We start from the raw sequence: 27797 nt of genomic DNA, 5'->3' as shown, positions 1-27797 counted from the left end.
ACACTATGAAGCCATGGCGTGCCTTGTCGCCGCCGGTATGCGCACCCCGAGGTGGGCTCAAATCAGTAATAATTACTAATATACAAATCTATAGTGATTTTTACGATGTTCCATTATAACTACCGAACCATGCATCCGATTGACTTGATACTTGGTATCCATGTAGAAAATACACGTTATTAATGGATAGGCTCATGTTTATATAAGTGTTGGACTCCCTACACCAGTTGCGGGGACGTTCATGATGAGAATCTTTGTGGGAGTGAGAAATAATGATAATTTTAAATGCCCAGCGAAGTGGATGGGTACAGTTAGTAATTACTATAATTAACTTTATCAATGAAGGACATGTCCCCTTTAGTAGCTACTACAAATCTCTAAAGCCAATAATATTATATTTCAATAACAAAATTATAATGGCTGCAGTTCCATTTTAGGCCGGGCCCCCAACTAAACTAACAGTTGAATTAAACTGACGAGAATGAGATTTCTTCTAATTACGAGTTCAAGTTCAATATTGTGCATAATGCAACAACTAAAATCAAACATGCAACAATAAACAAATTCGTGTAATTACTAACGGCAGGTCGTATCGTCGCAGGACGAGTGCTCACTGACAGCGAGTGTGCGGGCTCCGGATAATTAATTTTTAAATACAACATGCTTAGTGCGAGTTTTTAACGTTCTCGATAGCGTAAAAGTTAACTCAAATTCGAATGGAGTTGAAACGTTTACCTACATTTGCCGCTAGGGGCGCTGTTCCAACTGCATACAAATTTTAAAAAACGTTAAAAAACTCGCACTAAGCACACTGATCATCACTGGCAATTGCCTACGTGAAGGGTCAGACTGACCGATTCCCAATGAGACCTCAGCGAGCCCCCGTGGCCGCTCCGCAGACACAAGGGATGACCGACCTTAATGGCTGTGGAGATGAGCCTGTCGTACTCCTGGCTCCGGTAGCTGACGGGCAGCTGGCGGCGCGCCCGCAGCCGGTACACGGCGCCCGACGACGACGACGACCAGCTGCTGCTGCTCTCCTCTGTAAACACAACAACACCTTCAACAACCACTCTGCAGTGTGAGTGACTCACATGTATTTATTTATTTATTTTATAATTACACTACACAACAATACATACATACTTTATTTTATATCAACATATTAATTTATCACACAATCATAGAAAACATTATTTACACTAAACAAAATTAATTCACAAGGAAAGTCAACTTTCGACTGATGGCGGCAACTAGCTAGCTATAACGCCTCTAGAATTTTCCTTTAAATAGTTTATCTTTCAAATATTTCAATAACAAAAAAAGACACAATGCATTAATGAAAAAAATTAGAACAGTAAAATGAATGTGAATGGGTGGTGGGGAGCAGGAAGTGGCTGACGTACCCGACTCCGAGTCCTGGTCCCGCTTGTCCGGCCGCTTGTCGGACTCGCGGACCGCTCCCGCTTCAGCGTCCGCTACCGCTTTCTCTTTCAGTTCCGCCTTCTTTCTGGCCCTTTCCTCTTCGACTAGTACCATCAGTTCATCGTACTTCACTAATTCAAGTTCTAATGATTCTATTAGTTTTTCCTGTTAATAATTAAATAGCTATTATTGTTTCACCCTAAAATATTATAATTCGATTTGTTAATTAAGTGGAAAATTTATTTTTTACTAGCGACCCGTCCTCGCTTCGCCTTCGCCTTCGCTTCGGAAACATTAAATTTTATTATTGATTGCTGAGTCTCGCGATGTTACCCGCGCTTATTTTCGTAACGCGCGTGAAGCCGCGGGGCGAAGCTAGTCTAAAAAAATTAGCCTAAGTTACTCCTTATATCATCAGCTACCTATCAGTGAAAGTCTCGTCAAAATCGGTCCAGTCGTTCGAGAGATTAGCCGGAACAAACAAACAGACAGACAGCCAGCCAAAGATTGTAAAAAATGTTATTTTGGTGGATATAATTACTGTATATATGAGTCGTCTATTATCAAAGGTGGCAATCTGTGCATTTGGACAAAAGTTTTTTATTGATATGTCAATACAGATTGATTTGAATATAATCGTCTCCTTCAAAGAATACGGTTCAAAACCTGCATTAAATAAAGGTTAATAGTTAACCTGTTATTTATCTAAGATGTCGTTCCGAAGAGTTTTGTGACTGCCAATGGAATACAAAGTCAATAATTCGTTTTTCTGATTTACCAATCATTGCCCAAAAGTCACATTGCCGGCTTTGATAATAGTCGACTCATATGTTCATAATAATATGCATGTAGAAAATAGCGTTTATTTCAATATTACAAACAGACACTTCAATTATTGTTTGCAATTAAATATGGTACTCGGTGTTTATTGAATGTGTACTTTTGTCTGACGTTCGCATGAAGCTCAATAATGAGACTTGGTTTGAGCCCTCGCGACAGAGATGCGATGTGGAGTCGCTGGGCTCTATTGGCATTAAACCTCACAGGGGCTTCATCTCATATAAACTAAATTAATAATAAATGATATAGACATTACTTAAATTGCTTTTGTATTCATGTTTTTTTAAATTGTATTAATTATATTATATTTAATTGATGTTAATTAGTTGCAGGAGAATTTTTCAAAGCACAAGCGCGCTGTTTGTTCGCTTCTTCTCAGAACTGCGACTATTTTCGCATCCATGCTCAGAATAATATATTATCTTGAAAAAAATGTGTGTTAAACGATATTAATTGTAATTTTATTTTGTTTCATAATTTGCATACAATTGAACAATTTCTTTCATATCTATCACAAAATTGATTACATTGACAGACTAAAAATTAATTATTTCTAACCATTTTATGATATTCTCATTATTTTAGATTCTGAATGATGTAGCTTTTATATAAGTAAAAAAGTTACATCCATTATTATTATTTTATTTATATTTCATTATATATATTTTATTCATGTAAAATTGAGCTACATCATTCAAATTTCTTGTATCGTCAGAAGCCACGAAATGGAATGACAGTGATATTATTTTTTAATTTTTTTTTTATTGCTTAGATGGGTGGACGAGCTCACAGCCCACCTGGTGTTAAGTGGTTACTGGAGTCCATAGACATCTACGACGTAAATCCACCACCCACCTTGAGATATAAGTTCTAAGGTCTCAAGTCTAGTTACAACGGCTGCCTTACCCTTCAAACCGAAACGCATTACTGGTTGACGGAAGAAATAGGCAGGGTGGTGGTACCCACCCGCGCGGACTCACAAGAGGTCCTACCACGAGTATTGAAGTATGAATGTGACCGATGTTGCCAGAAGTATAGTTAAGTTTATAAGTCGTTATCGTACGTGGTTGCACTGAGGACAGAACCAGTCTCCCTCGGGCACCACGAACAGCATGGGCTTGAGGCAGCTGGCGTGGTAGCCGGCGTCGCAGCGGTCGCACAGCAGGATCCACTCGGGCTGCTCCCCGCTGCCGCACCGCTTGCAGAACCCTTCGTCTTGACCTACAACAACAGATCCCATGTCAAAATAGTAGTTTAAAAAAACACGTTTTATATGTAAAATTCAACAAAAAAATTGAAAATAGTGTAAAATATATTTTATTTTAAAAAAAGCGTAGGGTGCTTTTTAAGATATTATTGAAATAATAATTCTTCTACTCATATCTATCTGAAAAATATTTATAACTAATAACACCATGCACCCCACGCTTTTTTTACAATAAAAAAATTTATTTATTACACTATTTTCAATATAAATTTATTATCCATTTTTTATTTGAATTTCAATTTTTTCAATTTTTTTTATATTGTCTTGTCATCGGTCCTCGATAAATCTACAAAGTTTGAATATTTTTTTTTTTATTGCCTTTGTAGGCAGACGAGCATACGGCCCACCTGATGGTGAGTGGTTACCGTCGCCCATGGACTTCAGCAATGCCAAGGGCAGAGCCAAGCCGCTGCTTACCGCATGAATGAAATTATGCACCTACCTACTTGAATGAAATCTGGTCGTTTAAAGTGAGTCAAAATCGCGTCTAAACGAGTCAGTTACAAATTGTATTGTACTCATATCTATACTATACAAGCATACATACAAGTTAAGCTAATATAAAGCGTGTAAAAATACAAACCTCCAATAATAATAAACATTCTGTATTCAAAATTCCTGTTCTAAGAATTTTCACATAATTTTCTACAATATCAAAACCATATCTGAGTCGACTATTATCAAAGCCGGCAATGTGACTTTTGGATAATTATTGGTAAATCAGAAAAACGAATTTTTGACTTTGTATTCCATTGGCAGTCACAAAACTCTTCTGAACGACATCTTAGATAAATAACAGGTTAAGTATTAACCTTTATTTAATGCAGGTTTTGAACCGTATTCTTTGAAGGAGACGATTATATTCAAATCAATCTGTATTGAAATATCAATAATTTTTTTTTGTCCAAATGCACAGATTGCCACCTTTGATAATAGACGACTCATCTATACTAATATATAAATCTACAGTGGTTTTTACAGATGTTCCGTTATAACTACTGAACCGTGCATCCGATTGACTTGAAACTTGGTATCCATGTAGAAAATACATGTACTTAATGGATAGGCTTTTTTTTTTTTTTTTTTTTTTATTGCATATATGTGTGGACGAGCTCACAGCCCACCTGGTGTTAAGTGGTTACTGGAGCCCATAGACATCTACAACGTAAATGCGCCACACACCTTGAGATATAGTTCTAAGGTCTCAAGTATAGTCACAACGGCTGCCCCACCCTTCAAACCGAAACGCATTACTGCTTCACGGCAGAAATAGGCGGGGCGGTGGTACCTACCCGTGCGGACTCACAAGAGGTCCTACCACCAGTAATTACGCAAATTATAATTTTGCGGGTTTGATTTTTATTGCACGATGTTATTCCTTCACCGTGGAAGTCAATCGTGAACATTTGTTGAGTACGTATTTCATTAGAAAAATTAGGCTAAAAGTAGGCTAATGTTGGACTCCCTAATAATAATGACAATAAATAATAATGTAAATTTTAAATGCCCAGCGAAGCGGACGAGTACGGCTAGTATAAGATATTGTTACCGAACCCAGGCAACCCCCGACCGAGAGCCAGCGCTAAACTATAAAAACGATCCCTCGTTGCGCCTTTGCCTCTTTTTTGTGCGTGGCGTTCGTGTGTGCGGTTCTTGTTGAAACATGTTTGGGACTTGTGTAATTTTAACATGTTTCGTTAACAGTAGATTGAAATCATTTTGTTAGAAGTGTTAGTTAATTCAGTGAAATATAATTAGGCCAGTTTTGTGTAATTTATTTCCTTTTTTTTAACTACCTCATTCTGGTCGGTAATAATATATATACACTTTACACTAAATACACTTAAACCCTGAATACCTAATAATGTTCAACGACCCCATCAAAAATCGAACTATATAGGTGTGTTTAGTGCGAGTCTATTAACGTTCTCGATAGCGTAAAAGTTAACTCTTGTATGCAGTTAGAGCAGCGCCCCTAGCGGAAACGTAGGCAAACGTTCCGACTCCATACAAATTTGAGTTAACTTTCACGCTATCGAGAACGTTAAAAAAACTCGCACTAAGCACACTGAACTCTTGGTGCGGGTCAAGAAGGCTGTCAATATAAATATTCTACAAAAGGTGTCTTTCCAGCAGCAAACGCAACATATTTCTGTACAAAAACGTACAGAACACATTACATAGTACAGTGTTGGCTCATAGTTCAGTGGGCGAAGATAACTACTTCCATGTTACTTTTACATAAAGGTACTTTTATTTACCGTAAAGTGAATTTACTTTTACTAAATATTTAAAGTTTAAACAACAAAATATTATAATTGCTTACCTTCCTGTAACGTCCTTGCCCTTTTTGTGGGTTCGACGGGCTCTCCGCTCTCCAAGTCGGATTCAGGTGAGAACTCGTGGTCAGATTTGTCGAAATTCACTGAAATCAATGGAACATTTCACTTTTCGAATTTACTATTCGAATATTCCCAATTCACGCTTAAACTTCGAAAAACACTTATTTCAGACGAACCTTTTTAAAAAAAAAAAAGGAAATTTGAGCAGTAATCTGTTTTTTTATAAATATCAATTTTGAGGATGATGAGAAATTTTTATTAAAACTATATTAAATTTCTCCGTGAATCGAGATAGTAATACCCGCCGGAATACAACATATCGGATACCGCGTGTGCAGGCGACAAGCATTTTGGTACTCAGGCTTCCTAGTTGCATTAAGCACCCTATTGATAAATTTGAGGTCTGATACTTAAATAATATAAGTTTCTGGTAGCTCAAAGAAACATTTGTCCAATGAATAAGGTCAAATGGATGGAACTCCGAAATTTAAGAGTTTGTAGTGGACTCAGCGATAATGAGGTATGAAGGCCCGTAGACTCTACTAAGTCGGTCACTGGACATAATGGTAAAGAAGCTATCAATGTCAATTATTTGCCACCCAGCCGCCGGACTGGCTAGTGAGTAGCGGCAACTGCGGATCCGAGCGAGCTCCAACGTAAGTATTGGTAGCGAGCCGCACAATTCTATGATCAGAGACCACTTAGATCACATTATGAGTTGTTGACAATAATTACCGAGATCTACATAAATGTCCGCTAGTCTAGTGCGTTGTAACTAGTATCAAAAGCTCACAGTCAGGTTCCTCTGGAGGCTGATCGAAGAGTGGTTCATCGGAGTCGGAGTCGGGGCTGGGCTCGTCGGACGCGGAGCCCGACCAGCGTCTCACGCGAGGGCTGCTGACGTCACTCGCCACCCACTCCTCTTCGTCTTCATCTTCCTTCTGACAACAATATGCATTGCAATCAAAAGTTCTCAATTCACTATTTCACATAAATAGTTTATGTCGCGATTTCAATTGTGTTAATTATTGTTTCAATTGTGTTGAAAAGTACAATATTTTTCTAGTACTTACTACATACTAATAAATAGGCACTGGGATTCATGTTTTATTGGATAAACTTCATTACATACATCTACTCTGAATTTAAACATATTTTAAATACTACAAACTTTTAAAACTTTTAAATACAAACAGACATACTGAAGAGCTTCAAAATGAGAAAAAGGTGTCATGCATATTAATTACCATTTTGTAATATTTTTTATAAATAACTACAACCTTTGTTTAACGGTACCTATTTATAACGCTTCGAAAGTAAGCACATAGGCAACGTGTGTTCCCAAAGATATTCCACATTGAAAGAACAATGGTGTAACATTAAATTCAAACTCATAAAATCAATAAAGTTTCAAAGTACAGAATGTAGGGTAGTCTCTACATCAACCTCTTGTCTATGCCACGAGGTGGTTTGCTTTGACAGAAGTCATTTAGAACGATCAGGATTGGTTTAGGTAGATTCAATAGACTTTTTTTTTTTTCGAACAGGGGACCAAACCTCAAACGATGTCCCAGCGCCTAATGGGAACGCAGGGTGTGTAGGACTTGACGATCTATAGATGTTAGGAGACCTCGGGTTCAAGAGATCTGTCTCAAGACTTGTGGTATCAACCACCAACTTCTGCAGTGTCTATGGCCAGTAACATTTAACAACTGGACCAAACCAAAAACTGTATGGTATGTCTGTGCCTTGAGAAGGCTACCAAATAATTATTATCACACAAAATAGAGCACCAAAACTGCAACAACAAACCTTCTTCTTGTGTATTAATTTTAGTTCTCGCAATGCCACCTCCTCTTGGTGCCTTCTCTCTGCCTCTTCTTTGATCTTCTGTTGAGCTATACGCCTGGACTGTCTCACTGGAGTCACGTCATCGTCATCAGAACCGCCACGGGATTTGGACTTGGTGGCCTTCTGTTTGTCTTTAATTTTCAATTTCTTTTTAACAATTTTACGAGGCGATTTCTTGCCAGCTAAAAACACATGTCAATGTGGTAATACAATATCGATTTGTTTACATAGTAAACAAATAATTAACGTTACTATTATAATGTAGATGGGGAGATTAATAAGTCATGGTTCACTTTTATAAATCACATTTTTATCTTTTAACTAAATTAATGTCTGTTTTTTTTTACATGTTAAAAATAAAATAACGGAAGAATATATAGACAAGCCACTAACATGAGCTCCAAACCAACTATAAAATTAATATGATTAATCAATTCTGTATTTTATTGCCTTCAGATGCAGCAAGCAGCAAGCATGTGGTTCGCCTGATGCATAATGTTGGTTGATTGGTACACATTCCTACCACAATGTCAATAAAGCAAATTTACCTAAGCTGTATAGAGTTTCTTCATCTGATTCATCACTAGAATGTTTTTCCAACAGTTTCGCTTCTACTTTCTTTCTGCAAGGTAAATGTTTAATTCAATACAACAAAAGTTTTTACAATTAAGTGTTACTGAGTAGACTACGTCAGTAGTAAATAACCAGTTCTCGTGGTGTTCATATTTAGGTATAGATTAAACAAGATTTCCAGGAGCCATTTTCGAAGCTAATAATATATGTCCACTCATGACAAAACGGAAAACGTTTGCTAAGCTAACCAAAAGTACGCCTGTCTCACATTAGAGGATTTTATAATCTGATGTTTGTAATAGATTAAATCATAGATATAACTTCGATTATCCTCATATGAAAAGTCTGGTTTCATTTTGAAATAACGCTACATCGTCGTGTATAGAGTAAATACGTTTTTTTTTCTTACCTATTCCAGTAACCTTAGGGGTTATTCTAGATTTACCGAACTAGTAGGTGAGCTCACGGGGCTCAAACCGGGAGTGTTGCAAACACTGGCCCTAGCAAGAGCCGTGCTTCGCAGAATCTACCACCGGATTGAAAACGCGACCCACTGAGAAGATCCGGCGAGAAACTCAATGGATTGTCTATGGGTTTATTTACGTGCAGAACCCTTCGTCGCAAGCGACGGGTTCGGCGTGGACGGTGACCAGTGCTTGAGGTACCTAAAAGCACCGTTAATTGATCTGGAGGATCCGTAACGACGGAGTAAATACTGCAAAACAGCACTCGAGTGCCATGGGTTCATTGTTTTTTATGTCTTTGATGTGTGGAGCACCTTACACCCCACCTGGTGTTGAGTGGATACCGGAGCCCATTCACATCCATAACGCAAATGTTGCCACCCACCTTGAGACATAGTTCTAAGTCTTCTAAGACAGTTCTCAGTTTTACAGTGCGACGGCCCGAACCTAACGTATTACTGTTTCACGAAAATGCAGAAGAAATGCAGAGTGGTGCCTACCCGTGCGGGGTCACAAGACGCCCTACCGCGAACTACTAACGCATATTATAATTTTTGGTTTTTATTATATTTACTATATTCTTTTTATTACAGCATGTTATTCGTTCACCCTGGAAACAATTCTTGAACTACCACGTATTTTTTTATACTTTTTTTTTGTTCTATATGCGTGATTCGAACACCGGCGCAGTAGCATCGCTTGAAACTAACGCACCGAGCGTCTTACCCTTTAGGCCATGACGACTTCGAATGTTTCCAAACTCTATGCATAAAGCTCGCGAGCGACTAAATCGATGAAAACTAATCTTTCCGGAAACTAAATCCAAATTATTATAGTGCTGGTGATTGTTACCATTGCACTCCATATGACAAGCCAGCCGATACACAGATTCGCAATTAATTATTGTTTACCGTTTATTTTAAGGTAGTAACGAGGACTAAATCATGAGACATCTATTATTTTACTAGTTTCCTTGAATGCACGCATAGAGTGAACGAGCTTTACGGCCTACCTGGCGCTAAATGGTTACTGAAGCCCGTGGACAACAGTTATCTACCTTAGGACATCAAGTCTCAATTGTCCCACTCTTCTAACCAGAACGCATGACTGATGCACCGTGGAACCTACATACCAGGGCTTAAAATACGCTCTACTGACAGTAAAGCGATAATTTATTATTAAATTTATTAATATAAATCATGAAACTTTGCACATCCACTAACCTCGTAGATTTGATAAGTTTTTTTGGTTTCGTCTTCAATCTTTTACCACTAGCAACTGGTATGTCTTCATCACTGTCACTCTGAGATTCTGTTTTGTCTTTATCACTGATTGTAGCTTCCAAGATTGATCTCTTTAATGATTTACCCTTTTTATCACTAACCTTTCTATCCTCTTCAGATTTATTTACAGTGCTATTTTTAATTTTTATTTTCCTTTTAAATTTCCCTTTTATAGCTTTTATCTTCTTCCGCTGGCTTATAGAATTGATACTGTCTTTTTCTATACTGTTATTTATACTATCCGACTCGTTTTCCTTGGAATGTGTTATATTTCCATCAGTTTCTGGTGTCATTTCTAAGCGTAATTTTTTTGTAGGTAAATCGTCTTCCGCTTTTTCCCCTTTTTCTGGACTTTTATCCCGTTCATTGTCAGTATTGCCCTCTTGATCTTCTGATGACACACTGTTTTTCCTCTTTTCAATGATTGATTTAACATCATGTCCATTGTCAGTTTCAGGAACACAACTTATACTTTCTTTTATGCTTGATTTCCTAAGCCCAGCTTTCTTTTTAAACTTATTTCTACCTTTCACTTTCTTAATGCTGTCTTTAGTAACAATTTCAGTATCATTATTTTCGTTTATATTTGTGTTAGCGCTGTTTTCATTAGGTACTGTATCAGAAATATCAGGTTTTTCTAAATCTCTAATGCAATGTTTCTTAGGGTCAGATTTTAATACTTCAGCGGTATCATTAGATTGTTTCTTCAGAGATCTGTTAGTCAATGAGGGTACACAACTTTTTAAATTTACATCTTTACTTATTTTAGTATCACTAGAATTATCTTCATGTTCACCGTTAACACATTCTTCTGCATCTTCGTCAATGTCGGTGTTGTCTTCTGCACTGTTAGTATGTTCGACCTCAGGGTTACCAGTGCAATTATCGAAACCTGAACCTTCCCCATAAAAATACATAAATTCTTCTACTATTTCATCTCCATAAAAGTATGAGCTATCAAAATCACTATGTCTGTCTATACAGTCAACTATATCAGAATATATTTTATCATAATCCGAATCCTCTTCACTAAAATACTTGAGTTCTTCACATAAACCTTCACAATCTGCTCCGTTACCTTCACCAGTAATTACCATAACTGGTTCTTCAATGGTCTCTCCAACTTCTTCTTTATTTTCTAGATTTCTATCATCTTCTTGTTGTTCTTTTTCAGATTTTTCTATAAGTTCTTTTTCTACAATATCATCTACAGTCTCCTTTGGAAACTCTTCTGTATTTGAGGATTCTTCTGGAGGATGAGCCTCATTTACTTCTCGAAATTGTTCCTCGGGAGTAGGTTCTTCTTTCTGTTCTTGGTTAACTTCTTCATTAGTGGACTCAACATTTTCTTCTGTTACAATACTAAATTCTTCATTGCTCTTTGAAGTTTCTACCTCTGTACTTTTATCTTTTTCTACTTCTGTACCTTTATCTTTTTCTACTTCTGTAGTTTTATCTTTTTCTACTTCTGCAGTTTTATCTTTTTCTACTTCTGTTATACATTTTTCATCATTTTCTTCTTCATCATTTTTATCATCCGTTTCTGCATCTGTTTCAGATTCTGGACTGAGAAACTCTTCCTCGTTTTCTTCTTCATAGGATTCAGGCTTTTCTTTCTGAATAAGAAAACTTAAATGTATGAAAAATCATAAAATCAAGATTTGTTTATTTTTTAAATTACTATCCCTATTTTAAAATATTGATGAATAATGAAATAAAAAATATTTCAATCAACATTCAATTTTAAAAAGATAATTAAGTAAGTGGGGCTTTTTTTTTTCAATTTTAGTAAATCACAGAATGTACAATTGCCTCTTATTATTCATGATGAATGTAAATAATAATAATAATAATAAATACCAGGAACAAGTCATGCACGCTCATCTAGCCCCAAATTAGGATTCTTTGTGTGATGACAACCATAGACTGACATATTATACTTATATAAGTTTTTTTTAAATACTAATATACACACTACATAATAAGCACCCATATTAAGACCAAACAAACCTGTTCATCACACGAATATTTGCCTCTTGTGGGAATCGAACCCATGACCCTCCGTGCAACACCAAATCAATCAAGGATGTGATTACCCTAAACCACTTTGTACACCAATTGACTTGTAACTGGATCTGATAGCAGCCACAAGCCAGTGGACAAACCCCGAATTATATGAGAAGAGTAACAGATAAAGAGGTAATTTAAAAACTGTGCCAGTCTAGGCATGCAATATTCAGTGTTAATAACTAATGAATTTATAGTGTATCATAATCTAATAGCTACTCTAATTATTGCATTTTACTTTCTATATCATCTAGTACAATCAATTTAGTTTTAGTTTTGCAATCTGTTTTGATTTTATTGTAATTGTAATTCATCATAATATCCTTTCATAATATCCTTATAAAGAAGCTAGCTGTCAATTAACAGAACAACCACTCAAATCTTGACAATTGGGAAATTATTAATTCAAGGTATTATTATCATTCAATAAAACTGGCATTTTACTAACAAAAACCTTCAGGTGAATATTTTATTAAAAGTCAAAAATACCTCAGGTTGAGATGCTTCCGGGGTGCTACTAGAATCTTCTTGTGTATTCAATATATTCAAAGGACACACATCTTCCCCTCCTTTTAATTTAGATATTACATTGGCCAATTCTTCTCTGTTCCTGTAACCAAAAGTCTCATGAATATAAAATTTTCCATGTTCAATAACCATAATTTATTCATGATCATAAACCATTCGCAGATTATCTCCGGTAAGTAATGTATATTCTAATGAAGAAGAAGCTATCTCATGTTCAGTTGACTTGTAGTTTGGTTTTATAGGACAGTTTCGTAAATTACTGCTCTGTTTAGTTTTCAAGTTTTATGTTAAGGCCACAAAGGTACACAGCAACCCCAATATAACAAGGATTAACATTTAGTAAAAAAAAACAAACAGGACTTGAAGGACAAAATATAAATGTTGATAAATTAACTCTGGTTCAATAATTTTCATGTTTTTTTTTCATTTGAGAGATAATTTACATTCTGCACTTATATGTATGTATGTATTCATAAAAAAATGTCTAAAATTTTCAGTTTATTTTAAAACATTAGATGACACTCAATATTATTACCTAGCCACTAATTGCCATGTCTCCTCATCCTGGTCTTCTTTATACAGACACAAGTTTGCTTCATGGTCAACTTCCAACCAATACACACAGCCATTCTTGTCTCTTCCTATTGGATCTAAGCGCAGTTCCTTGCAGGATATTGCATTGACTGCAGTTTTGAATTTTAGGTGACATGTGAATTGATATTCTAGTAATATCTGAAAATGGTACAATTATAGTTCAATATTTATAACATTAAATCAAGGTCTAACAATAATTTTATTTTTAAGTATATTTTTTTATGGGTGGTAATGAATTGCACTTATCCTTTCCATTACATTACAAACATATTTATTTAGTGTAGTCATGTGAACAACTATTCTACAACAAAATAAGAGCTTTGAGTAAGTGTTGATAATTTACCTTTAATACTTTTAGTTTTACTTGTGTGCTAGCTTTCTTGTATGTGAATCTTTCGATTTCCCACGCCTCTTGATGATGTCTTTGTTGGTGACAGAATTTTATCAGACACTTTTCCCATCTGCTGCTCAAAACAGATTTTTGAGCGCGACGTAGCAGTCTCAAATGTAGATCTTTCAACGGTTCCGCGACTAACAACAAAAAATCCTAATTAGATGTTTGTTTATCATTGAGCGGGTATTGTAAACGACAACACTCACCTTCCTGCGTGTCTTCGATGTAATCCTGCAATTTAGTTATACTAGGCACCACTAAGCCGTACAACTTTCCGAATACTTTCAAAAACGAATAAATAACAGCAAAATTAGGATCATTCGTACACAAAATTTCACCGTCAGACGCCATCGTCCAACTCAAATCACTTTTTCACTCAACATGATTATAGTGTTCTATACACCCATATATTATTATTTCACTTATGACTAACGAGCAATTGTATAATATATACATGATTCACGAAAATAATTTCATTTCTTAAAAGACATAAACCTTGATTTCATTAATTTTTCGATGGTGCATATTAAAACACTCAATGACAGCCATCGCTCCATAAACAATAACAAGTTTATTTTTTATAGTTGGAACACTTGGAAGTTAGAATCCGCCGACAAAGATGCAAGAATAAAGTAATTAAAGGGCAATCTAAAGATTATGAGCATTCGTATCAAGCGCTATGACTGTGCGGGTGTTTGAATCCTGCAGTTAGAAAAAAAAAATCTAATGAAATACGTCTTAACAAATTCTCAGAAATGACTTCCAATGTAGAACTTTGAGACTTCGTACTCATGTCTTATGAGGGGTAGCGGCATTATGTTGTGGATGTCTATGGGCTCTGGTAAGCGCTCTAACACCAGATGGGTCGTCCGAAATTAGATCGTTCACTTATTTGAGCAATAAAAACTTTTTTTAGTCGGTTTCAGTTACGCGTGCTATAATATTATGTTTCAAATCAATTCTCTGCTTTAAAATTTCGCGTATGAAATATACTTTTTGGCTTAAGCCGGAACCTTTATTTTATTTTTAGCTAAAACAGAAATCTCGGGGACAATAATCAAAATTATGGAATTATGAAATAGACTCCATCTCATTTGTACCTAATCGATTTTTTGCTAATTAAACCAGATATTTTCATAGTGAACAATAGAATTTTTTATAGGTTGAAGCGTTTGAAGTAAACGTTGCTTTACAAAATACGACGCCGGGTATTAAATCCTACCGGTGCCACGGTGGATCTTTAAATTATTTATGTACCTAACTGAAGTTTAGCTTCATTGAATACGTTACTACTTACACTGAATGCCCTTCTCTTAAAATGGAATTTCTACTTTTTGACTTCTTGGTAAGTTCTAAATAATAATTGGAAGGAAGTAACAAACTAGTCAAGTACATAAGGTTCAGGAAATCTAAGTAGCCAAATTAGTTCCCGAAGAACCCTATCCCTCTAGTAGAACATCCTACAAAAAACTATGTTTAAGTACGAGACAGAATCAAAAAGTTTAGCGATCTACAAAGTAATTTGATGTCTTTCCCCATAGCTACGGAAGGTAGTGTACTATATGGCCGCTATCCAATTATCAATCAATAAAAAATATTTCACAATATCTAGTGGTCTGTGTGTATGTATAAATGTATACCTTGTGGAATGTGGGCTGCGGTATAGCATAAGTAGTCCACTGATATTAAGTGTATTAACTATGCCACTGATAATACATCAATCATTATGGGACTTTTTGGCGGGAACGCGAGGAGTGAAGTTATGTGATTTGTTTTATTTTGTCTATTTAGTGTTTCTTCGGGTTTAAATGTGTATTAATGGTGGTTTATTAACTGTTTAATATCTGTGATAGTGCACAAATGTGAGAAAATGAAATAAAGCCGCTGGACGTAACTTCTCGGGATCCTCCAAAAAGTCCACTGAAAAAATCTTAGTACATGACCACCATTTTACTGAGATTATATTTCATCCCGTATCATCTCATTTCATCTCAGTTGATTAATGTCTTAAATTAATCATCTTCATTACTTTTCATTTCACAATATACTATCATTTTTCATAAAAATAAGAATATAAATTAAAACATGACATAAAGGTCTTAGTTACCAGGTCATAAAATCCCTTAAAAAATGAACATTTTCCAAATAAGATATGACCTAAAGGTCTCTGTCATATTAAGTGTATAATCTATGGTCTCTGTCACCAGGTCATGAAATATAAAAAAAATATCTGTGGGAGTGAGAGAGTGTTTAGTTTCTTTAATTTAGTATAGCTAGTTTCACGGGAATTTGTGATAAATATATTTTATTTAGCAAATTATCCTAGCATTTATCTACGATGTCGTCTGTATGCTGTGGAACTAAAAAACAAAAACTAAATCATTCTTATAGTAATAATGTTGATCGACCTTTGAATGGTTACCACGATTCTGTAGCAATACTCGATATGTGTTATTTTTGTTTTGATGTTTTATACTGCCAGTTACACAGTATGGAACCACCGCAGACGCCCAAATTCACAAACGACGCCTAGTAAGTTTTCTATTTAGTTCGTAGGCTGCATAAGTCAAACTCTATGAGGCAACGTTTCATTCTTTTGTCTTGAATGAGGTCATTCAGCTGACTGAAAGTTGTTAAAGCGCTGTAATAACAAAATCCACCTGACTCTCATTTTAGTCCGTTTACCTACATAATTTGACTTCAATTAATATCTTTTTTTTATTGCTTTACAGATAATATCTCATTTTTCCACCCACACTTTTTAATGGAACAGATAGCATATTCCACAATGGCGCCATATTCAACCTTAAAATGAACAAAATAAAATGCAAAATTCCATAGAGATTCACAGTTCTTTTGTCTGAGTTGCAGACATAAGATCATTAAAATTATTAAAGTTTTTAAATGTCCATTTTTGTGAAAACCCATTAGTAATTTAGTAAATTAGTACTGTTACAATTGTATTCATGTAAACTTATTTTTCTTTGTTCATTTGACAGTCCTTTATTTGTGACTTGGAAGATCGGGAAAGAGCACCGTCTAAGGGGGTGCATTGGGACCTTCAACGCTATGCACTTACATTCAGGTAGCAGATGTTACCTGTGAGAATGTGTTAAAAGTATATAAAAATTAAATAAATAAACAATAATTTTATCACTTAAAATTTATAATGTAGTTAATAAGATTTTTTTTTGTTTCCCTAACACATTCTCATGGTATTAATAGTTAATATTGAAAATGTAGTAATTTAAATTATAATTCATGCAACAGAATATATAATAATTACACGATATAGGAATGTCATTAATAATCTTTAAAAAAAGTTTAGTTCTAACTTTATGGCTATTGTTTTTTTTCTCATTACTTACCATTATACCATCACACATTATACAGAAAGCCCAACATGAACATTGTCTACACTCTCCCACACTATAACAATCATAATTTCACACTTAATGTGAATTGGAACCTCAACAAGTTAATTGCATGTGGGTTCTCTGCCTCATGCAGCTACACCCTATGACCTGCACATCGAGGTTATCATCACTAAAGTCTTTTGTTTCTGACTTTACATTATTAGAACCACCTATTATACTAGTTATGTAAACAGATTTAAGTTCGTGTTTTACAGTAACAATATTCAAATACTCCGATCCAATATTTTTTTTTTATCATACACCAAATCAAATATTATTTCAGGCCTGCGTGAATATGCTATTACAAGTGCTTTGAGAGACTCTCGATTTTCTCCTATAACAAGAGAGGAAGTGCCGCGGCTCTCTGTCTCAGTGTCAATCCTGCAGCATTTTGAAGAAGCTGAACATTACCTTGATTGGAAACTGGGCAAGCATGGCATCCGCATAGAATTTGTCAGTGAACGTGGAAGCAAACGTACGGCTACATACTTACCTCAAGTTGCTACTGAGCAAGGTTTGTTTTTTATTTATTGTCAGACAAGAAAACACTTGAAATCTTAAAGCTATTTGTGAACATGCGTCTTACCCATTGTTGTTAATATCTTGATATAACTTAGGGTCCCCGAGGCCATGTGAGCTTAAATACAAAACATGTTCATATTACGTTTGTTTGCTTTCAACACAATCTGTCTCAAAGTACTTGGCAGTTTGTATAACTGGTTGATCTAAATTTCAATGTAAATTAATTGTTTAAGCTGTCGATTTTGATCCTAATAGTAATCAATCAACCTGTTGACGAACATCTATAGCAACACTGAACTCACCAAGAATGATGTACAAATCAACTTGTAAGTTAAGCATGTTAGATAACTGGAAATGCACACATTCATTAAAAAGGTAGTTTTATGAATTTAAACTATACGTGCATTCATGGCTGTTTTAAATTAAACAGACATGATGAGATCACATTAATCTACAGTCACTGAACAGTTAACAAGGTCAGAAAACATTAGAAATAGAAATTGTGTATCTCAGGATTAGGGTAGAATGGAAATTTATGATGATATTTTATTTAGCTACTATCTCCAAAACAAACTATGGCTTAATGTATACAATAATATTGTTATTTTTCACAGGTTGGGACCAAATACAAACAATAGATTCTTTACTAAGGAAGGGTGGTTACAAAGCTGCAATAACAGCAGATTTGCGACGCAGCATCAAACTAACTCGATATCAGTCTGAGGAGGTTTCCGCCTCATACACTGATTATGTGAACTGGCGTTGCTAACGCCCGCCACTCGAGGGCCCCTACTATGGGACTCTCAACGCTGGCAACTCTACATCTAATGTTGCTTGTGGATCCATCAGTGTTCGACAATTGAAACTATCGGCCTGTCTCCTTCCTGGTCAGTCACAGTTTTGCTAACATTAACTGGTACATTGACCTGTCTCCCGTGGAACTTTTTATCTTGCTGAAGATCCTAGAGTTGCAGAATAAATCAGAGAATAGAGTAATTGAGATAATTTGTGTTTCTATAAAATGCTGTCGATAGTTTTCGGTGGGACACTGATAAAAATATGACTTTTGAACTGCTATGGTTGTTGTAGTAATTACAATTAATGTAAGTTTTGTTAGTATAAATATTGGTTAGTGAGGTCACAGCTTCCGAGCTCTGTGAGATGCACTCTTCCATTGTAAACGGATCTTAATAGTTAGATAATTATGTGTAATAATAATAATATAGAAGCAAGAAGTGGTTGAAAAAAATCAGATTTAAAATGAAATCTAATATTTCATTAGATTGACTTGTTGAAAACAGATGTTTTTATAATTAAGTCAATTATACTTTGTATAATTAAACACTTACAGCAATCTATTAATTGTGGAATTATATTCGTTTGCATACATAAAGATCTCTTAAAAACGACTCATTAATTTCAAGTCTTGTACTTACATGAAATTATTAGATAGTAACTGATAGTCGTGGTTAAGCTCTCCATTGAATAAAGGGATAACCCCGTATCGAGAAATATATAATTGAAAGAAAATATCAGTAATGAGAAATTATGAGATAACTAATCATTCGTTATAAGGTAGGGTTAGGTGGCGAGCTATCGATGTTAGTTGATGCGATCGATCGTTAAATGGCGCACGAGGTTTGTTATCGATAACATATTTTGATGTTTTAATACTGTATGTGTGCCTATTAATAGTATAATATTACAAATTTGTCATTAACTACATCACGGAAGTGCGTAATTATGTAAGCTATGTTTTTATCTAAAATCGTTTTCAAACAGGGTACGTCTATTATAATATTTGATTGTGAAGTGTTGGTTTTTAGCATAGTTTTTTTCTTTGATGTTTCAATAATTTCTTTAATGTTGATCAAATACTCGGAAAGTACCAAGGACCAAAGCAAAATTTATAAAAAAAAAGCTAGTATATTTACAAGCATTTTTTTTGTAATTTTTTTTATTTAACACGAATAATGCATAGAAGTTTAATAGCTGTACACTAAATCGATTAATTAAAGACAATATGTAACGTAAACTTCTACAAAATGCAAAAATTCATTTAAATTCTATGAAAAGTTATATAGTATCGAAACATGCTCAGTACATCACTATAGTACCTGCAGACTAACTTGACGGCAGCGAACGTAGACGCTCCGGACTTCGGTGTACTTAGGGCGAGTTTTTTAACGTTCTCGATAGCGTACAAGTTAAATAAAATTTGTATGAAGTCGAAACGTTTACCTACGTTTGCCGCTAGGGGCGCTGTAAGCACACAGAGCACGTCTAGTTGCGAACGAAACGAGTGCTTTGAAAAATCGTTTCTAGATAATTCCACGATGTCCATAATACTTCCGCACCGCTTGACGCCGGAGCAGAGTTCATTCAAATTGCTCGGAAATCCTGCACACGTATACAGTTCGTTTTTAGAGATAATTTTTGCCACGTACCATCCGGTTCTGCAATGAACTATTAGCAACGGCATTTCTCTTTCGAACGAAATTTTGAATATATTCCTAAGCGGTAGGGAGTGCTCAGCTGTGCTCATGGCAGTGCTGACGTCCATGACACCTGTGGCTCTCACCATCGAGTAGTCTGTATTCACACCTACCATAATAATTAATTAGTACTTAAGCGTTTGATTGCCATGTGGGTCATCGGTGCCCTAAGTTGCGCACTGAAGTAATGATGTCGATATCTGTTACTAAGGCACCGGAATATCTAGTAGACTCTGGGAAAGACGAATCCGAATACTAAGTATGAATATTTTTCTAAGAGACTCAAAATACTAAAACACCCATTAATAAATAATAGTTTAAAAAAACTAACAAAATACGCTTTTATATAAAATCCAACTAAAAAATAGAAAGTAAATTTTAATAAATTTGAATTAAAAATAGTGTAAGAAAAATTATTTTATTGTAAAAAAAGTGTGGGTAGCTTTTCAGGGTATTATCAAAATAATCCTTCTACTCACGTCTGTTCATAAAATATAAATTATAACTACTGATACCATGCACCCCACGCTTTCTTTTACAATAAAATCATTTTTTCTTACACTATTTTTAATTCAATTTTATTAAAATTTATTTTCTATTTTTTAGTTGGATTTATATAAAGGGGTATTTTGTTAGTTTTTTAAACTGTTATTTATTTTTAATTTTTTAGTTGAATTCCAATTTTTCCATTGTTTTTTAATATTGAATTGTCATCGGTCCTTAATAAGTATACCAAAATTTCGTGTTAATCCGACGTTTTGAAGGGGGTCAAAATCATGTTCAAAGATTCCGTTACAAACATACACACGTACGTCTGAAGCTAATAAAAGCGTATTAAAAACAAAAGAAGGTAAAATTATAACAGAAATCCATGTAGGTAATTACTTCAGTGTGCCGCGTAGGACACCGGTGACCCACACGGCTTTTTTTTCCTACCTATGCTGATAGCCTTGAGAGGCTATATCAGCTTACCCTAGCGTGTGTAGGTGAGCTCACGGGGCTCAAGCCGGAGAGTTGCTAACACTGACCCTAGCAAGAGCAGTGCTTCGCAGAATCTACCACCGGATCGGAAACGCGACCCACTGAGAAGATCCGGCGAGAAACTCAGTGGGCTGTGTCTGTGGGTTAATTCGCTCGTCGAGCCCTTCGTCGCAAGCGACGGGTTCGACGAGGACGGTGACCGGTGCTTGTAGTGCCTAAAAGCAACGTTAATGGATCAGGAGGATCCGTGATGACGTGCTTTCGGCGACGTCGACGGTTTACCGTTCGATCTACAGGATCGGGTATGTAGTTTTCAGCGGCCACGACAAGAGGGTTCTCATGTCTCATGTCGTGCCGTCTTCTCGAAGTAGCGCAGCGATGCCGACTGTAGATACTTACTGACGGGGTCGAGCTCCATTTCATCGTGGAGATCCACGTTCCTCAGGAACCATGGTGCTCCGACGGCTATCCTGCAGAATCGGGATTGAACCCACACGGCAGTCATAGGGTTAAAAAAATATTGATTAGTGTATCTTGTATCGATTTTTACGTTACATAGCTGCCCCCTTATACCAATACGGTTCGTTCTGAGCAATTGATCGTTAGTTACCGGCCCGAAGTTCAAGTTTTGACAAATTCGTCTGCAAGTACTGTACTTTTAAATGAGAAAAGTTCGGTACCATAAAATATGTACGCTGCACTAAAATACACAAACATACAATAAATAGACAATATTTGGAGTAAAAATCTTTTAAGTTCAGTATTTACGGTTAAATTAAATTATATCTATTTTTGTTTTTATTACGGCCACACTTACCCATAAATGACATCAAAATATTTTTATCAATAAAGGTAACTATAAGCGGGAAAAGTGAGAAATTCAAATATCGAGATTAATTGTAATCGCATATTAGCATTTACGTCTGTTACGTTTGTTAAATGATGATACAAATGATTGTTTTCTTGTGTATCTTCATACTATGTTTTTAAGAGAATCCTGAAATTTTACATAACTATTACATTCTGATGAATGCTAACAATTTTTTTCTGTCAAATTAAAAAAATATTATCGGCTGTATTGGTTTGGTATGTGAATATGGAGGGTAGAACTAATAGAACTGCAGAAGAAACTGGTATTGTTACTTAATCATGAACAAACATATTAAACAACGCGTCTTTTTTTTTAATTAAATTGAAATGTAAACTCCAAGGAAAAATGTGAACGTAAAGAGTCACGTGTGAATTGTATGGATAAAATAAAAATAATTGTTCACGACTATTTCATTGATTATACTATTTTCGGCAATGACATCCTGATGAAATGTCAATGTCATTTGATTACTTTTTCAATTACTATTCTCTCTTTCGGATCTACCCTATCCTCCAATCATAAAATTGGAACTATCTATTCTTCTAATATATTCATATACGAGGCTTTAACAAATACTTTTTTCGGCTTTATCTTAAAAATATAGTAAGTATTGTTGTTTGATAGATAGGCTAGGAGTTATATGAAAGAATTAACTTTTTACGAATGACGAACTTGGTTAGTTAAAAATAATAGGGATGATCGATGTTTAATTATTGGACTTGTGTCCGACATCACACTTCACAATTTACATTTTCTTAATGTTACACACATTTATGTAGTACGGCTTACTTCGATTACGTCAATCAGTGTCATCTAGTTTAAAATAGTTGTACTAACTAGGGACTCGCTAGCTAGAAAGTACATCCACTGTTAGATGGCCCTAAAAGATATATGGACGTTTCGATAATTCGATATTTTATTCTCATAAAATCGATGTGTCGATGTTATCGAAACCAAAACATCGATGAATATCGATCAACCCTAAAAAATAGTTCGTTGGCCCCAGGAAAAATTTAAATTTGCAGTAACCACTGTTCAAATTATTTCAATGGTTTTGAATTGGGTTTGTTGTTATAATAACAATGATAGTCGAAGTAACATGAGTGTTGCTTACAATTAACTTGCATACAAAAAGTAATTAATCATTATAACTTTCATTCAATAGGAGTGTTTCGGCACAATACTGGCAAATTCATGAAAATAAAACTAGCTAGTTTTCTAGCTTTCTTAATTGTGGCAGGGCTATAAAAAGGTTACTCACATGCTTCATGTTTGCCACAACTATTTGACAGAGCAAATAAAGAAAATCTGAACATTGCAATTCATATAAAATTCTAATTATATTTTTGTGTTTTTAAAATCTCTCATCTACTCAGAAGAGGTAATTAATTGGGAGAAGAGTTAGTGATAGGAAACGGCAAATGCGAATCAAATGGGTAACAATAATAATAATTTAAGTACATAATATCAATATCAATTTCTTTTAATAAAATATTGATATTAATAAGTATTTGAGATCCAGATTAGTCCACATAAAACGAATCTATATTTTATTAAAAGTAATTTATTTTGTTATTTTGAAATTCTTAAAATATAAGGGTCAGGGGACAATTTTGAATGTGTTCAAAGACCACAAGGAAAATCTTTATTTCCTTGATAAAATGTGTGCAGTTTATTGTCCATTTTTTGTAATTCATAAAAAATTAAATAATTATAGGTTAAAAGTCCCAAGTGTTTTATTTGTTAAATCATATTATGGATCCATATGAGCTCATGGTCCACCTGGTGTTAGTAGTTACCAGAGCCTAAAGACATCACAGCGCGAATGCCAAAATCCACCTAGAAACATGAGGACTGAGTCTCAACTATATAGCAGCTGTCATACTCTTGGAACTGAAATGCATTATTGTTTCATGGTTGTAATAGACAGAGTGGTAGTATTTACCTGTGGGCTCACAATACTTCATATAATAAACATAATTGATATAGCAATCTTCTGTCGCCAAGCGGCAAAGAGGTGTGCTTAGTGCGAGTTTTTTAACATTCTCAATCGTAAAAATTAAGTCAAATTTGTATGGAGTTGGAACGTTTGCTGCGAGAGGTGCTGTTAGTTGTACTTAAACTAACTTTAAAAAGCCCGAACTAAGGACACGGTTGTCAAATTTGGTTCGTTGTAGTGAGTACTAGATATTCGGTTGGGAGACAGAGGCTTTATGAATAAGGTAAATAATACACAAAACACTAACTTCAACGTTTAATCTAACATAAAACTATAGATAACAAAAAAATATATATAACTTTAAACTAAAAGTCCAAACCCTGCTCAGCCATCATTTTTTTTTCTATTGCCGAAATTTTCTTTCTAATTGTAAAATTATTCTTCATTTCAAAGTAAGTTATTACATTAGCAGTGACAAATTGCAGAACTGCTATTGTTGCAATTGTTCCCATAAAAGGTTTTGTTACTTTACTTAGAAATTTAAAAATTACTCTGGGACCTTCAAACAAATCTGGGACCCTGTATGTTGAGTATCGATTAGCAAACTGCAAATAAATAAGGTAATCCTACAATTAAGGTTTTATGAACTTAAAATAGTCAAATTAGTTCCTGTTTCCATTACATTTGCACAAAGTGTGTGAAAACTTCGTATAAGCCGCGCCAATAAAGAAACGAATCGAAAATGGCGTTTATATACCTGCACTGACAGATGGTAGGGTCAACAAATAAAAAGAAAGATAGAAAGAAAAAAGAAAAAGTTGTTTATTGTAAAAAAAATTAAAAAAACAAATGAGAATGTACTTTACTTTGGTGCCCTGGCACAGGGGGAAGTGGTCTCATCTGGGATGCAACTTGCGCAGACACTTTTGCTGCCAGTCATCTAAGTCGCACAACTATAACGGCCCGCGCGGCTGCCGAGCTTGCCGCCCGAAAAAAAAGGAAAAAATACGCGCCCCTTATCGATAAATATATTTTTGTGCCGTTGGCTTTTAAGACATCTGGTTGTAGGGGCGCAGAAGCGAAAAGTTTTTTTGTCGACGTAAGCCTGAAGGAGAGAGGTTTTGCCCCCGCTCGGGGCCGTTCCTGGTGCAGAGGCTATCCATTGCTATCCAGTGCGGTAACGCGGCTGGTAAAACCTTTGCATCTGGCACGACCGGGGGCGGTTTTTTGACTGACAATGGGAATTTCTATTTTAACAGCTATTGATTGTAATATTTTTCAATAATAAATTCTTGAAGTATAATAAAATAATATATTTAAAAAAAAATTTACAAATATAATGAATGAATGAATGAGAATGTTAATTTCATAAACGCCTTATTTTAAAACTGTGAGATTTTTTTGCATGCAGCGTATTTTGTACGCCCCGTGCGCGACTAAAAACCGCAATAGTTTATAATGAGAGCACATGACCACTGCCACCAATTTAAATTCGTTTCTTTCTTGGTGCTCTTCTCACCGCTGTGAAGCAGTTATATGTTTCAGTATGAAGGGTGGTACATCTATTCTTACTATATTATTTTCATCAGTTTTCACAAGTTGTGGGCATAATTAAAAGTATAATAGGGTTAAGTTAAAAGTACATAGTACAGTAGGGTTTAATGTTGAATTTTTTAAAGTTATTCTTTTATTTCTGTCATTTCAGTTAACACTTCTCATAGTCACCGTCAGTCAAAACTGATATAAAAGTAGTTTTAGCTACCTACATCTTTTGTTATTGTTATGTTAATTGAGGCCTATAAAACCAAAGGCAGCTAAACGCCATAATGTCGTAAAACGGATTATTAACAATGGCGCTATCTTGTTTAGTTAGTTGGACACGCTTTAGTGTTTTCATGTTATAACAAATGCAGCTAAATCTCTAACAAATTCAGTTCAAAAAATTTATTTTTACTCAGTACTAAGTACTAATAAACGAAGTTTTATCATTTAAAATTCAGATTATTAGTAATATTCTCATTCTTTATAAATCTGCTTTAAAATAAAGAATATTGTATATCTGAATAAAGTTATTTCAGCTTCTCAAACCAAGAGTGTTGCTAACATTTTCCCTAGCAAGAGCAGTACTTCGATGGATCGGGAAGATCCGTAATGACGTGTTTAGGGTTGATTTTTGTAGTTTACCTGAATATTTGACAGACTTGGATTTAGCTGCCTTTGATTTTATAGGCCTCAATTGTGCTAAAAATTATAAATCTAGTGTTAACTTACCATCATAGCAGATGTAGGTCCTAAAATCATTGGATAAATTACACCTAAGCCTATTTGTAAGGCTGAAGCACGCATCTCGTAACATATTGGACATCCTTCATTTTTCAAAAGTAACAAATCAGTTGATATTATCTGGAAAAATTACTTAATTTAGCTTTCTAGTATTTTAACAATGATAGTAGTTAGCTTATTTGAGTGCATTATTGTTAATTTGTTTTGACATTGTAATAAACTTATTAAGAGGTATAGTTTAAGAATAAACATATTTATTACCTATTTATTTAACAACTTTTAGTTCTGTGATTTAGGTACATATCAGAACACATTTTTGGTATAATTTTCTATACTCACTTGCCTATGATAAATTGATGTTAGCATTCCGGGCATTACAGATATGGGGATAACTGATGATAAATATCCATAGTGGCCTATTTTTAGTTTCATTCTATACTGTCTGTTAATGATTACACCTCCTATTGCACTACAGGCTCCAAGTATGACGGGGCCATAACGAAGTGCCCATCTAAAGGAAGAATTAAGCTGTTAAAAAACTTTAGTTTTAACTGGCTGTCTTGAAATAAAGCGTTTTTTTAATTTCATAATTATATATATTATATACAGCAAGCAAACTTCTAAGACCAATGGATTTTGAATCACGTTATTATGTTTATATTATGTTTTTATTATAATAAGAAACGTAGATACTGCGGATTTTAAGACTCACATATCAAATTTATTGTTCCAATTGTTAACAATATCCCATGCATAATTGGTGGCTTCTAACTCGTCCAACGTTACTGCATCTTTCGGGATTGTTTTGGCTTTCATTAATGCCATGATGGAGAAATTTCATATCACTATTTGATTTCAATATGTACAAATTTGGTTCATATTTAAAAACATAGGTAGAAGTCTCTAATATATTAAGTGTATAATCTATGGGTAGAAGTAACCTAAAATTGTACATTGTACTGTACCTATTTTTGACATTTGTGTACTTCTTTATTTATTTAATTCGTCCATTAGTCTGACAAAGGTGACGAAACCCGTACAGTACAGCTGAGACTATTGTAATTCTCAATTGAATAATAATTGACTTTTCACAAAGATATTTTCTGTTTTAAATAATGACTCTATTTTATTCCTTTTAATATTGTTTAGTTATTGGTTTCCAGTTGCTTATTGTAAAGTGGCAGTGAACGGTGGTAAGTACTTCATGTGGGCTCATAGTACGACTAAGGGCTAGTGAAATTTAAATGTAACTAAGTAACTTAGATAGTTTTGAATAGGAATTTATACTTAATTTTTTTAGGATGGCAGAATCTGTGGTGCTGATTTCAGGCGTTTTCTGGTTTCGAGGCTTAGATCGTCGTGAAGATCGACGCTCTTTACAAATTACGACGCTTCGTGGCGAACGTTCAGTTCGCCTAAGTTTTTTTTTATTATTTAGATGGGTGGACGAGCTCACAGCCCACCTGGTGTTAAGCGGTTGCTGGAGCCCATAGACATCTACAACGTAAATGCGCCACCCACCTTGAGATATAAGTTCTAAGGTCTCAAGTATAGTTACAACGGCTGCCCCACCCTTCAAACCGAAACGCATTACTGCTTCACGGCAAAAATAGACAGGGTGGTGGTACCTACCCGTGCGGCCTCACAAAAGGTCCTACCACC

General features: G+C 35.0%; 3 protein-coding genes across 6 annotated transcripts in view; 1 reads left to right on the top strand and 2 right to left on the bottom strand.

Moving 5' to 3' along the window:
• Positions 1–14410, bottom strand: part of LOC114248787 (uncharacterized) — a 28855-nt gene extending 14445 nt beyond the window's left edge. For 2 of the 4 annotated variants that reach the window (XM_028182204.2, XM_028182206.2), the window contains exons 1-12: positions 13835–14410; positions 13578–13765; positions 13176–13372; positions 12602–12722; positions 9986–11661; positions 8274–8347; positions 7687–7907; positions 6668–6815; positions 5859–5957; positions 3329–3486; positions 1407–1590; positions 918–1042 (exon numbers count right to left, since the gene is read on the bottom strand). In XM_028182204.2, the coding sequence (XP_028038005.2) occupies positions 918–1042; positions 1407–1590; positions 3329–3486; positions 5859–5957; positions 6668–6815; positions 7687–7907; positions 8274–8347; positions 9986–11661; positions 12602–12722; positions 13176–13372; positions 13578–13765; positions 13835–13979 (3336 nt within the window). In that variant the 5' untranslated portion in view covers positions 13980–14410. The remainder of the gene's footprint in view (positions 1–917; positions 1043–1406; positions 1591–3328; positions 3487–5858; positions 5958–6667; positions 6816–7686; positions 7908–8273; positions 8348–9985; positions 11662–12601; positions 12723–13175; positions 13373–13577; positions 13766–13834) is intronic. The other 2 variants (XM_028182205.2, XM_089732135.1) reach the window with 1 other exon arrangement.
• A 1437-nt stretch (positions 14411–15847) lies between these two features.
• On the top strand, positions 15848–23637 carry LOC114248769 (uncharacterized protein CG5902). Its single transcript, XM_028182188.2, has 4 exons — positions 15848–16160; positions 16628–16713; positions 17328–17558; positions 18181–23637. The coding sequence occupies exons 1-4, from the start codon at positions 15967–15969 to the stop codon at positions 18333–18335; spliced, it is 666 nt and encodes a 221-aa protein (XP_028037989.2). The 5' UTR covers positions 15848–15966; the 3' UTR covers positions 18336–23637.
• A 517-nt stretch (positions 23638–24154) lies between these two features.
• On the bottom strand, positions 24155–27116 carry LOC114248754 (transmembrane protein 126). The gene is made up of 5 exons (XM_028182165.2): positions 27074–27116; positions 26848–27036; positions 26475–26646; positions 26124–26255; positions 24155–24457 (listed from the first exon to the last, which is right to left on the bottom strand). Exons 2-5 carry the CDS (start codon positions 26958–26960, stop codon positions 24218–24220), a joined length of 657 nt encoding a protein of 218 aa, XP_028037966.2. The 5' UTR covers positions 26961–27036; positions 27074–27116; the 3' UTR covers positions 24155–24217.
• Positions 27117–27797: the final 681 nt, after the last annotated feature.

This window comes from Bombyx mandarina, chromosome 12, assembly GCF_030267445.1.
Source record: "Bombyx mandarina strain Sakado chromosome 12, ASM3026744v2".
NCBI classification, from domain to species: domain Eukaryota; kingdom Metazoa; phylum Arthropoda; class Insecta; order Lepidoptera; family Bombycidae; genus Bombyx; species Bombyx mandarina.
The sequence above is the reverse complement of the archived record's forward strand: the minus strand, read 5'-3'. Positions and strand labels throughout refer to the sequence as shown.

Excerpts from the sequence above, each read along its gene's own strand:
- LOC114248754 (XM_028182165.2), bottom strand. The coding sequence starts at position 26,960 with ATGGCATTAATGAAAGCCAAAACAATCCCGAAAGATGCAGTAACGTTG. Across the intron at positions 26,647-26,847 it reads TGGAACAATAAATTTGATAT|ATGGGCACTTCGTTATGGCC; the intron begins GTGAGTCTTAAA and ends TTCTTCCTTTAG. Across the intron at positions 26,256-26,474 it reads CATCAATTTATCATAGGCAA|ATAATATCAACTGATTTGTT; the intron begins GTGAGTATAGAA and ends TAATTTTTCCAG.
- LOC114248769 (XM_028182188.2), top strand. The coding sequence starts at position 15,967 with ATGTCGTCTGTATGCTGTGGAACTAAAAAACAAAAACTAAATCATTCT. Across the intron at positions 16,161-16,627 it reads AAATTCACAAACGACGCCTA|TCCTTTATTTGTGACTTGGA; the intron begins GTAAGTTTTCTA and ends TTCATTTGACAG. Across the intron at positions 16,714-17,327 it reads CGCTATGCACTTACATTCAG|GCCTGCGTGAATATGCTATT; the intron begins GTAGCAGATGTT and ends ATATTATTTCAG.